General features: G+C 46.5%; 2 protein-coding genes across 4 annotated transcripts in view; one reads left to right on the forward strand and one right to left on the reverse strand.

Moving 5' to 3' along the window:
• Ncoa3 (nuclear receptor coactivator 3) overlaps window positions 1-3,835 on the forward strand; it is a 119,516-nt gene extending 115,681 nt beyond the window's left edge. The window contains 1 exon segment of the mRNA XM_020180454.2: window positions 482-3,835. Within this exon segment, the coding sequence (XP_020036043.2) occupies window positions 482-493 (12 nt within the window). The 3' untranslated portion in view covers window positions 494-3,835.
• Window positions 3,836-4,356: 521 nt separating this feature from the next.
• Sulf2 (sulfatase 2) overlaps window positions 4,357-13,916 on the reverse strand; it is a 96,187-nt gene continuing 86,627 nt past the window's right edge. For all 3 annotated transcript variants that reach the window (XM_074074949.1, XM_074074950.1, XM_074074948.1), the window contains exons 12-21: window positions 11,426-11,654; window positions 11,242-11,338; window positions 10,773-10,867; window positions 10,021-10,080; window positions 9,389-9,558; window positions 8,994-9,136; window positions 7,675-7,798; window positions 6,413-6,446; window positions 6,129-6,182; window positions 4,357-5,298 (exon numbers count right to left, since the gene is read on the reverse strand). In XM_074074949.1, the coding sequence (XP_073931050.1) occupies window positions 5,268-5,298; window positions 6,129-6,182; window positions 6,413-6,446; window positions 7,675-7,798; window positions 8,994-9,136; window positions 9,389-9,558; window positions 10,021-10,080; window positions 10,773-10,867; window positions 11,242-11,338; window positions 11,426-11,654 (1,037 nt within the window). In that variant the 3' untranslated portion in view covers window positions 4,357-5,267. The remainder of the gene's footprint in view (window positions 5,299-6,128; window positions 6,183-6,412; window positions 6,447-7,674; window positions 7,799-8,993; window positions 9,137-9,388; window positions 9,559-10,020; window positions 10,081-10,772; window positions 10,868-11,241; window positions 11,339-11,425; window positions 11,655-13,916) is intronic.

The following is a 13,916-nucleotide window of genomic DNA, read 5'->3' on the forward strand; positions in this document are numbered from 1 at the left end:
TCTGAGGCCCTGACCCATTAAGCTATTTGTGGTAATAGGCACTCCAGAGTCTGAACCAGTCAGCCAGAGGTATGTAATGAACCCTGTGTGTAGCTGTAGGCTTTTTTATCTGTTGTGTTGAGTACTTATTTTACTCTTTTTAAAATTGTTTATTGATTGATGTACTGGGGTTTGAACACAGGGCCTTGAGCTAGGCAGGTGTTCTACCACTTGAGCCACACCCTAGCCTTTTTTGCTTTATTTTTTGAGTAGGGTCTCGAGTTTTTGCCCAGACTGACTGGACTGCAGTCATCCTAGTTAGGCAATTAGGATGACATGTGCTTGCTACCTTGCCCAGTTTTTATTGGTTGAGATGGGATCTGGTGAACTCTTTGCCCAGGCTTGTCTCAAATTTATGATCCTCCCCTTCTCCATCTCCTGAATGGCTTTCAGATGTGAGCTACTGTGCCTGGCTTTACTCATATTTTCTTGTTGCTAACAGAAATACTGCTGATATCTCCACACTGGGACCTCTAAGGAAATCACAAATGATACTGCACCAGGATCATTGGGAGGTAAAGAATCATTGTTCAGGCATCCAGCTTGGAAGCAAGGACCAGCTTTGATCTCCACTGTGGTATTCCAAGTGATGTCATTTGAGCAGCACTGGATCTTAAGCTGAAGCGCAATATCTACCTGTTTCCCCTCTTCTCTGTATCATGGTGTTCAAACAAATATTTTCAGCATTCTGCTTCCTAGGGATGCAATTCTGGAGATGAGTGTTCCTGATCACAAAATCCTCTTGTGTCATGTCCTTCTGCCTTGTGAGCCTGAGTCTTTCAAATAAATGTAGGCGGGCTAGGGTTTTTCTAGTTGCAGGAGTGGACATAGCACATAGTCCCAGCCTCCAAGTGTTTTTGTCACTACCAGCTAGTTCTATGTTATCTTTCATACAGTGGAATTGCCATTGCCTCATTTTGTCCTTCATGGATGGGGTTGAATTGCCATCTCCCTAGTTTTTGTAGTCCTTGGTTCTCCCAATGAGGATTTTCATTTGGCTCTAATGTCTTGTAATAGTCCAGAATTTGTCATTGATGTCAGATGGCTTTGCAGAAGAGAAAATGAGACGACAGTATTTTAATTGCAGCAGTGGCAAAATTTTCATAAGCTAATGTGCAGCCAAAGTGCACTTTATTTAAAAAGCAATGGATAAATGCAATATTCTTGAGGTCTTGAGGAATGGTGAACCACATTCCTGGTTTTTGTCTACACTTGTTGGACAAGAACCATGATTTAAAAAAAAAAAAAAGTACTGGTGTCACCCTTTGCCTATATGGTAGAGCAATAATGCTTTTAAAAAATTAACTTCTGAAAACCCAAGGCCAGGTACTGCATTCTGAATCAGAATTTCGCAGTGTTTCTGTGAATAGATTTTTTTTGTAAATATGACCTTTAAGATATTGTATTATGTAAAATATGTATATACCTTTTTTGTAGGTCACAACAGCTCATTTTTACAGAGTTCATGAAGCTAAATATTTAACATTGTTGATTCAGTGAGCTCCATGTTCTGAGGCTACAAACAGAAGAGACATCCACGAATCGTGGCCTAGGAGGAGGGGGTTAGTGCTCCACACCTTTTCCTCTTCCCCCAGCCTGGATGCCTTGTTCTTCTCAATCTCTTAATCTAAATGCTTTTAAAAGAGATCATTTGTTTAGATGTAGGCATTTAATATTTTAAAAAATTCCTCTCCCAGAGTACTAAGCACTTTGTTAATTTTGGGGGTAAGAATAGATATGGGGAAATGAAAAAAACAGGAATTATTAAAAAAAAAAAGTAATTTGATTTAAAAAAGAACGTTTGGATTTTAAGCAGTCCATAAATTAAATAATATTTTTTTTTTAAAAATTTAAACTATGTTCCCTTTTCATCCATTTTATTAGTGATTTTGGTTACTAGGACCCGAATCCCACATTGAGATTGCAGGAGTAGAGTCTTTGGTGTGTGGTTTCTGTGTCTGCTCAGCTATCTTGCCATTCTCTTAATGTGGTGTTTCCATTATCTGTGAATTAGAATAGTGTTGTGTTATTTTTTAAAGGGTTCATTACCCAGAGCCACCAGTCCTAACTGAACGCCTTTGCACCTCTCCCTTTTCTGTCCCTCCATTGCTACTGATACCTCCCTGACACCTATTCTAGTCAGTTTGGAGGTGGGGGGAACCAAGCTTAATTCCCTTTACCTGTGTTACAGTTAAAGGAAATTGGGTTTTTGGAATATCTATTAAGTTTCAAATGTCTTCATTTTCTAGTACTGAGAGCCAGTTGATTTTTTTTTTTTAAAAAAATTTTACAGTTTAGCCAGTCCTTCTAGATAGATGTCTCTGAATGTAAGAACATTAAGTTTTTTTGACATGCTTATGAACAAGTGAAGCCCGTGTTTGCAGAACCACCACTAGAGTGGATTTTATTTTCCCAACAATGTAGATCATATGAGTTTGCCCCTCTTTATCCACTGCCCTCAGCTTAAAAACAGCTCCCATATTGTACATCCACAAACTTTGCTGGTATCGGTCTGTGCTTTTCGGATGGCAACTACTTCTGCATGGAGACAGGTGAGGCACAGCCGAGCTAGTCTGTCTTTCTGCCTGGTCGTGTTGGGAATGTCTGAACCTTTCTTGTTCAAATTGTGTGTGCCAGGAGGACAGAATGGTGCTCTTCTTACCTTTCCTGACTTTTAAAAATGACTCAAAACAAAACTTTGTGATTCTTTCCTCAGTCCTAACTTCAGGCTCACCAGAAGGCAGCAGCCCCTTTTTGTATGAAGAAAATGAAATTTATGAGTTTTTATAGCTCCTAAGTGTTGATTCTATTGGTGCAAACTCAAGATTTTGATTTTCTTTTAATAGATAGAGTCTGTGAGATAACTTGCTGTTTTTACCTTTATTGCCCTTTCATCTTTTTGGGTAATTCCATTTGTATTCCTGCTGCCTACCTCTTGTCACTCCCCCACCCCTTTATAAACCTAGGTATCTGTTGCGTGAACAACATAAGTAATCTTTTCATCTGCTTTTAGAATGTGGGATATTTCCAGTACTTTTTTGCTGAATCCAAAGATATATAAATAAAAATATATATTTTATGAAGATCAAAATGATATTAACGAGATAACATGTTTCTTCCTATAAAAAATAGAGGGTGCATTGTTAATGTTCATATTATGCCATTTTTCTAAATTGTGCATCTGGATCAAAGGTATAAATATCAATAAACAGTGCTCTTAGATCATCGGGATTGAATATCTAAGGTGAGTCGGGGGCCTATTGGTTTAAAGTCCTAGAAGTTCTTTGATTCAGGTCAGTGCAGCTGGAAAGTAAAAACAGAGAAGAGACTGCCAGTTTCTCACATGCCGGTCCAGGTCCCCTTTTATTTCCAGAAGCCATGAATTTTGTTCACAAGTAAGGAGTTCACAAGAGCAAATGCTCTGTGACAGATGAAATTTTACCCCTGCCGTGGATGAACAGGAGTTGTCTCCAACTCCAGGGCAAACTATTTACAAACAAGCAGAGTGTGTTCTTTTTCTTCCTCCTTCTGCTCTTCCTTGGCAATACATGGAGTTCTGAAGAAGATGGAAATGTCATTCTGAGAGCAATATTTAAATTCTCAGGAATTGACTGGCACTATTGAGAATGAATTTGGTTTCAATCAAGTTTATATTAAGTGTCGCTTAAAAATTGAAGTCATTCTTCACTGCAAAGAATTTTGAACCATCATGAGATGGGAGTGGTAAGCTATGACTGCTTTGCTGACTGGCCATTTCAGATGTCCTTGTAAATAAAGGTTTCTATTTAAAATTGGAGCCTAAGAGCATGCTTTTTCTCCTTCCTTACCACTATTGGATTAAGGGTGAAAGAGGAGGTTAAGGAAGCCTATTTTAACTAACGGTGCAGTTTCTGTGAAGTTGACAATTATTTTCTAGAGAGCTTGGGGCATTGATAAGCATGGAAATGTTTTTATAAAACACGAGCATAGCTGTGCCATCTGTTAAGTGAAAAGTGGGTTGGACTGGTGATGGTGAGCTTCCTCCTACTTTGCCACTCTAGAATCCTCACACCACCTGTACCGGGTTACAGTACCTGGCACACAAAGAAGGGTTGACTAAAGTGAACTGCTTTTCTGTGGAGTAATACTCTAAAAATAAAATCCCAAAGCTGGTGTAATGTGCCTTGAAGTGTGGTTAATTTTACATAAACGTTCAACTACTTGTTCGCCTTTAAAAATCTTATAAATTGAAGGCATCTCCTTCCAAAAAGGTGTTGACTGTTAATGTGCTGAATGAATTTTTTGTTTAAAATGAAACAAAGACAAAACTCACAAGAATGGCCTTTTACAAAATTTAAGGATTTCTTCATACCAATTGGTAGTCATTGGCTAGGGTTTTAAACATTGTACGACAATATTTATACTACAAAATTTCTTTACAAATACAGTGTCATTAAAACTTGGGACATACATCAACTTTTTGTTTCTTTTTCAGTACCTTAAAAAAAGTCAGTCTGGGACAGAGAACAGGAATGAATGCTGGGCAGGAACAGAAATGTCCACAATAGCAAGGGCTTTTCTTTACACTGGCCATAGAGCGTTTATTGACACCACCACTCTTGAAACTTTGGATTTCTTATTAGTCAGATTCCCCTAAAAGTTCCTGTGTTGGTTACATGTAAATAGTCACATATGTACAGTGAAGGCAATTTCTTCCGAGGCAACCAGGGCTATCGGGCTAGGTAAATGTCACCGTTTTTTTTTTTTTTTTTGTGCTATTGACTCACTATCAAATTCTGTGTGCTGTTTCAGTATCTGTGAGTTACCCATCCTGCTTCTTAGTTCCTTCTTTGTTATGAGTCAAAATAAGAGGGTTAAAAGGGGGTTGTTATTCCCTTATGATTAAAAAAAATTCCAGTGACTTTTACCTCTAGGGAAAATGTCCATGAAAATCTCAGTTCTTCCCGTGAGTCTCTCAGTGAGGGCTAGTGGTGACCTTCTTGATAGGAAAATGCATTTTGTGCAGCTGGTGAGGTATAATCCAAAGCAAAGCAGGGGCAAAAGTGGACTTCCTGAAGTCTCTGCTCCTGACAGTTACCTCCAGAATTTCCACATTGACTGAAAGCAGGTTCTGTCTCTCTCAGGTCTCTGGCCTACAGCACAGGTTTGCTGGGAATCCCACGTGGGTTTTCATGGCCTGTACCACCAAGACAAGGCCTCCGTGTTTTGAGGTTCATCTCTGCTGCTGCTTAGCCTTCCCAGCCTTCCCACAGCTGTCCCCTGGAGAACAGAACACACTTCTCAGCCTTTTGATCATCCTGCTGCTTAGGATTCTTACTTAGCTCTCTAGCTGAGGAAGCATTGCTTCAAGGATGTAGCACTGAAATGAGTATTTCTAGTCACTGTCTCACTGGTAATCATTAAACTTATCCACTTAGTAGCCGGCAAAGGTGGTATTGAAAGATCTGGATAGTGGCTAAGGAGAATGTGAGGTGTGAATCTGGAAGCAGCAGGATTGCTTAGCTAGTTCATTACTGTTATCCTACTAAAGCCACATGGTTTTATGTTTGAAAAGGAGGAAATAGTAGCTCACTAATGGGGCTGGTTTGCCTGTACAATAATGCCAAGTTAGTTGCCAATATTAAAAATACCTGCATTTCGGATTTCCCTGATGAGTGAGAAGCTCTAGCAAGCTGCACCATGCGCATGTAGGGAACAGACTAGCCTCTCCCTTCAGACTTGAGATGAACTTTGCAGAGTGCCACGGTTTCTATGCAGCCCCCACTAGCCCATTGGCTGTTTGAAAACCACTTACTGCAGCCACTCTACTGCTGACATTGTGCACCAGTTAGCACTTTTTTTGCAGCCACAGCCTTCAAGATGTCTGGCAACTGTAATATTTAAATGCTTCTCAACCTGTCATAGCTCACTGTATTGGACAAGGTATTAATTTGAAATATGAAATGAATTCACATAAATTTCATAGCATTTCTCTTTCCCTCTCATCATGGGAACAGTGAGGATAATGAAGAGACATGGCATGCAATGGAATAGCCCTGGCAACAGCAAGCAAGTCAGAACCAGATCTGTGAACTGGTTCCTCAACTCACAGTGACTTGGAAGAAGGTCTCTTCATTTCTGGCCATTTCCGACGCTGAAACTGCCTAGGTTTTCAAGTGTCAAAAGGAAACAAAACAAGTGTTAACCATCGTCAAGAAAGAAAGGCACCCCCAAAGAACGACACAGAGAAGGTGTCTTAGGTGATTTCTGTCACTGGCGTGTGGCCTAGGACCCAGACACACTGAGAAAGGGCAATTTCTCAATATAGACATGAGACTAAAGGATGGCTCAAGATACAGAACTTTCCTCAAGCTTGAATAACAAAACCCAATACCTGTATTGCTCATAGCTTCCTCCATCTTTAAGTCCTGAACCAGAGAGAAATGAATAAATTAGGAACAGTTTAGGGCAAACATGGCACAGGCAGTAATGAACTTTATTGCCTTCTAAGAAAGAACCCAGAAAGCAGCCTTGGGCTTTTTTTGCACAAAGTCAGGATGCTCATAGTGTCCCCTAGTCAGATGGAGTGGGTGCAATGATAAGGTGAACTTGCCTGAAGTCTGCTAGGAGCCTTGTTGATTGCTCACCATCTGGTGTCATCGGATCAGCTGTAGGATGCTGATGCCTTCCTGTGGCACAGATGCCAGTGCCACAGAGACAGGTGCCCAGGCTCTTGGAACGGGTTCTCTAGGTCATGGCACTGAGATCAAGTACATGGGCTTGGGGGTCACCAGCAGGGTACACTGAGTCACCTTGGGCCGCAGGAGAATCTGCACTAATGCACGTGGCACAGTGCTTGGATCAGGCGGTGTGAGAGCTCTTCCCTCTTTATAACCACAGCAGCATCTGGATTCCTCCTTCCAGGCTGCTTAGCCACTTTTCCTTACAGGATCTCTAGCTGTCACTCTCCCAGGTGGAAGCTCCCCAGGGCCCTTCAGCTCCTTAGGGTTTTTATTCCCTCTATATTGTGATTGGGCGAGTAAGCAGCTAGCTGCCCTCTTTTTACTTTTTCCATCTGAAGACATCTAGTTGGCATCCTAAACTTAAGAATTGCTGAGTTTGCCCTGTACCCACAAAACCCAGGAGTTGTCTGACTCACTTTCTGTTACCTCCACCCCTTATCACCCTATTCTTTGGGTTTCATTACCAGGATCTCAAATCCACATCCTGTGTCTTCACTGCTCCCACCCCTACTCACAGCCACCACCATCTTCCCTGGATAATTGTATCAGTTGTCACTGTTTTTCCAATACAGTTCTCTCATTAAATACAGACTTTCACTGCCCAGGTCAAAACCCTTCACCAGCTTCCTAAAACACCTACAGTGAAACCCGAACTTTCTCCCATGGCCTGCAAAACTTGACAAGATGGCTTTCTAACCCCACCTGCCACTCTCACAGGGAGGAAAATGAGAAGGAAGTCCATGTTTCCTGTATGGACAGTCTGGGTACTCGCAGCTCATTGAAAGCCAAGAGCCATGGTGGTTTGTCTTGAATTATATCCCCTCCCCTGAGCTCCTGATGATTCCAGGCTTATCTTGTCTGTCCCTGTGGGTTCACTCTGCTCTCTGCAGGTCCAGTCCAGGGACATACTCACCCAGGTCCATGTTTCGGGTCCGGGGGTTGCACTGCTTGTAACCCTTGCAGCTTCTCAGCTCCATGAGCTGCACATGGAGCTGATTGAGGACGTCTCTGTCCAGTGTGTTCACTGCATTCATTAACTGGTCAGGAAAAAGGAAAGCTGTCAACAAGGTGTATCCATGGGACCCCTGTACCATCTTCTACAAACCAGGGATTTATTTTAGGTTGGGAGTGGAAGGTGGTGTGGGGTGGTGTCCACTCACCCCCAACCTCCATTTCTGCAAGAGCTAAAGTTCAGAAGTTAGGGAATGCTTTAGCTTCTCTACCCACCAGGCTCTCTCTCAATGAGAGTGGAGTCACACGAATATAAGTCACATCTGTGGTTAATGTTGAATTTTGGTGCCACTGGTCAGGAAACTGAAGTTTGGGAAGAAGCCCTTCTGAACCAGGGACTCTCAGTAGTCTGCCTTCACATCAAAGCCCCTCAGTGCTTCTAGCGTGGAAAGCAGCCATTTGTTAAGGGGCTGGGTCAGTGACTGGGGCCCTGCCTAGTCTGGGAGCTACTGGTGACCCACTAGCTTACATCCTCTGCCACCGCTTTGGTAAAATACAGCTGAACCTATCTGAAGAGAAAGGCTGGCAGCCTGTAGGGTCCTCCAGATCAGTTGAGCTGCTGGCATCTCATGCAAGAAACTACTTCAGCCTTTTCTAAGAAGGTGGAGGGTTGCGTAATACCAAGTCCACAAGACAGAAAAGCACTGCAGTGACTATACAAGAGCTCGCAAGTGCCAGTTACTGCTGCTCAAGTGTATCTCACATGTGGCAGTAGGCTATTCCAATCCTGTGTCTAGGTCATTTTTTTTTTCTTTTTCTTTTCATGGAGCTGGGTTTGAGCTCAGGGCCTCGTGCTTGCTAGGCAGCGACTCTACTACTCGAGCCAGTCCACCAGCCTTGCCCAGGTGATTTAAAACATGTAAGCATTGAGCACTGTGTGGCTTAGGTTGGTGCTAGGTGAGTGTTGTCGCTATTGGATTATCTGCAGGGTTCCTATGGGCCTGGAGTGTGCAGGGCATGGCCTGAATGACCCTGCAGCCCCATAAGTGCCTGTGGAGCTTGCTTGCAGTCCACATGGGGCATGTATCATCCATCACAGATGCAGGATGGTGGAGGTAGAGATAGGCTGACTGGACAGTGAGTAGTTTCAGAACCTACCCTTCCTGCCTTAGGGACTCAGTGGGACTTGGAAAACTGTCATTGCTTCTCCCAGGGGCAAGGGGCCTTTTTAGCAACACCTGTGAACCCCATGCCCCTGTTTGTCCACTGGTGGTGTCTTACTTGGTAGGGGTCTGTGTTGAGGTCGAAGTACTCCAGAAAGCCAGTTGCAAATTCGCAGAAGAGGAAATTATGGGTCTCATTGATAGTCCTCATGCACCAGTACGTGTTATTGTTTGCACTGGTGCATGCGCAGAAGGGCCCCACTGCCAAGGGAAGAGAGAGCACGCCCTGAGGGTGCCTGCAGGAAGAACCACTCTGTCAGGCACTGCCCCCGCCCCAGCCAGGGCCTCAGATGCCAGATGACAGTGTGGTGCCAGGCACCTGTTTCCAAGAACCTCCAAGGCCTGCCAGTGAGGCTCCCACAAGCTCGGGGTGGCGGGTCACCATGTGAAGTCCCGCTGCCCTCTGGGCCCCAGCCTGCCCATCCCTGTCCTATGCCTGCACCGCTTGCTCACGTGTCCAGAGAGGTGCCGTCTGCCAGTGCTGGTTGTCGTGGGTGAAGCACGTGAGGCCTGGCATGCTGCATGTGTCATTGTTCTGCAGCCGTTTAAGCAGCTTACGAAGTTTCTTCTTGCGCTTCTGCTCCCGCAGCAGCCACACCTTATCCTTCTCCTGCAGACCCTTCCTGGGAGCACGCAGAGCCACACACACCGTGGGTCTCTGAGGGCTCAGTGACCCTCAGCCTCTGCTCTTGCTGTCCACCCTAGGTACTGGGCTGAGTCACTGAGGGCCCCAAGTTCCCCAAAGCAGTGCTGGGACCAGAACCTGGGGTTCCTCTCCTCCCACAGCTACCTTCAGCTCCCCACAGGACACAGAAGTGGGAAGAGTGCAGGGACTCCGGTTCACACCCTGTCCCCTCCTCGCTGTGTCCTGCCTGCCGGCTGGGGCTACAATACCCTGTCTAGCCACAAGGGGTGTCAGAGGCCTGCTCCGTGTAGGTTGGGAGTTCTTTCCCAGGTAGCCTCAGGTCTCACTTGCCAGGAAAAACCAGGACTTCTTTCCCTTCATAGCTTACTTTAGTTTACAGGAGTGCAGCCCCCTCTGGTATCCCTCCCCAGTGTGGGGATCTGGCTCCTGTGACCCTTACCTGAAAGGGTGCAGGCTTGAGCCTTTGTGCTTGAGGCGGCCTTTGTGCTGGGCATGGTAACTGCAACAGACCCCCAGGTGTCAGGAGCTTGCAGGGCCACCTTGGGCAACCATGTCACTACTGCCTTCATTGACCCTCTCTGTGGGGTGGTAGGGATGGGATTACACTTCCCTGATGACCTCAGGCCAGACTTTTTGGGATAGGTCTGATTTAGCTGAGCCTGGCTTCAATGGTAGTAGCCTTGACTTCTGGTGGTTGGCTCCCACTGTGTCACCCACCTCTCTCTTGATCAGGGACAGCACTGGGAAACTTGAGTTTTGTAAGCCTTTCTGAGACAGCTGTGGTGCCCAACCCGGTAGCTGTTGGCCACATGTGGCTACTTCAATTTAAATAAAGTAAAATGAAAGTTTTAGTACCTTTCAAGAGCTCAGGAGCCACACGTGCTGGGTGGTTATCATGCTCAACAGTGCAGATAGAGCCCATTCCCATCTGTGTGGGAAACTAGTGGACAGGGCCACTCAGCCCAGTGATTTCCAAGGGCAGTCAGCAAGGGCCTCTCTCTGTTTGGCCAGGACCTGCCTCTTGTTAGTGTTTCACAGACCTGGCTCACCTGGCCACCTGAGGGGTGCTCATTACTGATTTTTTTTAAACTCTAAGGAGTAAAGATAGGGGTTGAAAACCAATAAAAGGGTCAATAATAAGAGGGGATTCCTTGTCCCCAGGAAGGCAGGTGGCCCTTGCTACCTCCTCACCTAATTTTGTGGCAATCACACTCTTCAGGCCGCTTTTTCTTGAGGTGACCTCGGACTTCCCTCAGGTTCTTGATTTTGTTCTGCAGGGTTTCAATCTGAAGGAGGACAGAAGAGGCTGGGCGGGGAGAGCCCCTTGCTTCCACCTCCAAAGGAGGCCAGTACCCCTCAAGCAGAAGAAAGAACTGCGTCTTCCTGGTCAGGCCTGGCCTGGTGGAGAACCAGCCAAGCCCACCAAGGGCTGAGATGTCGCCCCAGGCTTGCTGAAGGGCTGCTGTACGGTACTATAGATGTATTTTGGGTCAGAAGAGAGTGGCATGACTAAGCTATCATCCTGCAGATAGCCTGCTGGCATTGATGTTCCTGTCCTGGGGTTGTAGATTCAGTGGGGTCCTCCCTTTGCCTCTCTGGCCTACCCCCTCCCTGTGGAGTCTGCCATGCCTGGGCACATGCTCCCCACCACTTCGCGCACCTCATGGTCAATGTGCAGCTTGTGGTCTTTCCAAGCCTGCAGGGATTTGTACAGGTCCAGATCACACTGGACTGTGTCATTCTCAAGGATGTAGCACCTGTCCAAGAGAAGGGATCACATATGGCTCTGAGGAGTGAGAGGGACCCAACCTGCCCCTCCCCGCTCACCTCCACTGGATTCTCACCGGTGGGTCACTTTAATGGGGTTGGGTGCTGAGTAGTCTGGGAGGCCTCCAGTGCCACTGAAGCCCCCACTGTCCTTGTCATCCGGGTCCACCGGGGCCCCTGGCCAGTGTCGCTTGGTAAAGTTGCGGGGCTGGGTTGCATCATCCAGGCCTACATGGTACACCTCGCCATCCACCTCGATAGCCACAGAGCGTATGGAGCGATTCCGGGCATAGCTGGCCTTGTACTCTGTGGGTGTCGGGGTACAGCTGGGTTAAGGGAGACTGAGAAGTGTGGGCCCCACACTTGGTAGCAGGTCCTTAAGATGGGGCTGGGTTCCCAGGTGTGAGACTTAGTGTTGCCTGAGACATGTGGGCTCATGAAATCTCTACCCAGAAGCAGGTCCTGGGCCTCAGAGAGGACTTCAAGGTGGTTGAATTGGGGAGACTGAAGCCCTGGAAGCCAAGAAACAACTGACTTGAGAGAATTTCAGGAGAGGTCATGGATAAGTCATGGAGCATCCACACCAAGGAGTACTGGGCTACACAAAGGAGGGAGTCCTGATTCATGCTCCAACCTGGACGAACACCCACAGCACTGTACTAGTGAGAGAGAAGCCAGACACCGGAGGTCTAGGACCATATCACTCTGTGCGTGTGAACGACCAGAGGATGGCCTGCTGGTGGACGAAAACGGAGCAGTGGTTGCCACGGCTGGAAAAAGGCACTGCGGAGTGGCTGGATGGATTAAAATACTTCCAAATTGTAAAAAATTGTATAAGCAGTAAGTTTTATGTGAACTTCACCTCAATTTTTAAAAAAAGGGGGTAGGGTGGGGGGGAGGAACATCGATATAAAAACATGGATTTGGATTGAGGAAAAAGAGCAAAAAAGCTATGTAGGTCATTGCTCTGGATAGAAGGGGGCAAGGCCTGCGCCTCAGCTTGAGTCACTCCTCATTGGTGAGCTGCATACTCTCGGCCGCAGGGCAGTGTGTGCTGAGGACTGAGGGTGAGCAGGCTCAGGTCAGACTCGGGATGTCTTGGAGCTTTTATATATTAGACAAGTTTGATCAAGTTGCCAACATTAAAAGTGGGAAGGAGAGTGGTGGTCAGGGAGGGCTTGAGGTGTTCCAGTTCTGAAAAGAAAAATGGAAGCCCTGATTGGGTCCACAGTTCTGAAGGGAAGTGAGGGCAGGGGTCTTCACAGAGGGTGGTGGGCTCTCCAGTAGACTATAGTGCCTGCTGCTTCTTTCTGTTTTAAAACTGCCCATCTGACTTCTGTCTGGCCAGTGAGCTACATCCCAGCCCCAGGGCTGGTGTTTTTTACCTCAGTTCTCAGATTCCTGGTATCAGAATCATAAGGGGCCAGGACTGGCTGCCCTCTTCTGGCCTGGGACAGCTCTTTTCTTGGCTGTTTTTCTCCCTCCTGGAGCTTAGTCTCCCTGATGTAAAAAGTATCAAGGAACTTGTCCTGTACTGTGCAGGTTGGGTCATGGGACAAGCTTTGGTGTGTGCCTTTGGTCTCACCTGGCTACTTTGCATCTGTCTACCCATCCACTTCCCAGCTATCAGAGCAGGAGTCCCACAACCATGGCCAAAGGGCCCAGCCTGGCCCTCCACTGTTTGTAAATATGGTTTCATTGGAACACAGCTACTCACATTCGTGTATGTCTCTATAAGGACACAGCCCAACTTAATCACTTCTGGCTCCTGGAAAGCCCCATGTCCCTTGTCCTGGACTGAAGCCTCACCCTCTGCTTGCCTGTCCCTGCCTTTGTTTCCAGGGTCCCCCAGGCACCTTCTAGCCACACAGATGGGGTGGAAGGTCACTTAAAACTGAATGGGCAGCCACTTAGGCTCTGCGATCAGACTGCTTAGGTACAACCCCTGACACGGGTGACCACGTGCCATTCACCTAACTGTAGGCAGCCACGTTCTCAAGATGGTGCTCATCTACCAGGCTCTTTGGAGGATGACATGAAATGAAACTGGTAGATATTTTAGTACCTTGTTAGCTGGCATCAACTAGCTGCTGTAGGATTGGGGACTGAAGTTGTGACATCCTTGTCCATAGTAACAGCCTAGGCCTTCCGCCTCTCAGGCTAGTGAAGCCTGCGTGACCTGGCTCCCACAGACCACACTGGCTGCCTCTCTGTGGCTGGACCCATCAAGCTCTTTCTGACCACAGGATGTTTGTACTTCCTCTTCCCCTACTTAGAGTTTGGTCAACTACCTACCTGCCTACCTACCTAGAGACACTGCTGTGTAGCTCAGGCTGGCTATAAACCTGAGATCCTTCTGCCTCCACCTCTCAAGTGCTGAGATTATAGGTGTGAACTATCATACCCAGCTTTTCTCTGTTCTCATCTAAATGTCAACTGGTCACCATTTTGGACCTGCCATCCCTCTCCACCTGATCACTCCACAGCTGCATTTTCTTCATGCTCTTTCGTCAGGGGAAGCAACCCTTTTGTCTTATTCATGGGGGTCTCTCATTCAGCTCTGTAACT

This window comes from Castor canadensis, chromosome 5, assembly GCF_047511655.1.
Source record: "Castor canadensis chromosome 5, mCasCan1.hap1v2, whole genome shotgun sequence".
NCBI classification, from domain to species: domain Eukaryota; kingdom Metazoa; phylum Chordata; class Mammalia; order Rodentia; family Castoridae; genus Castor; species Castor canadensis.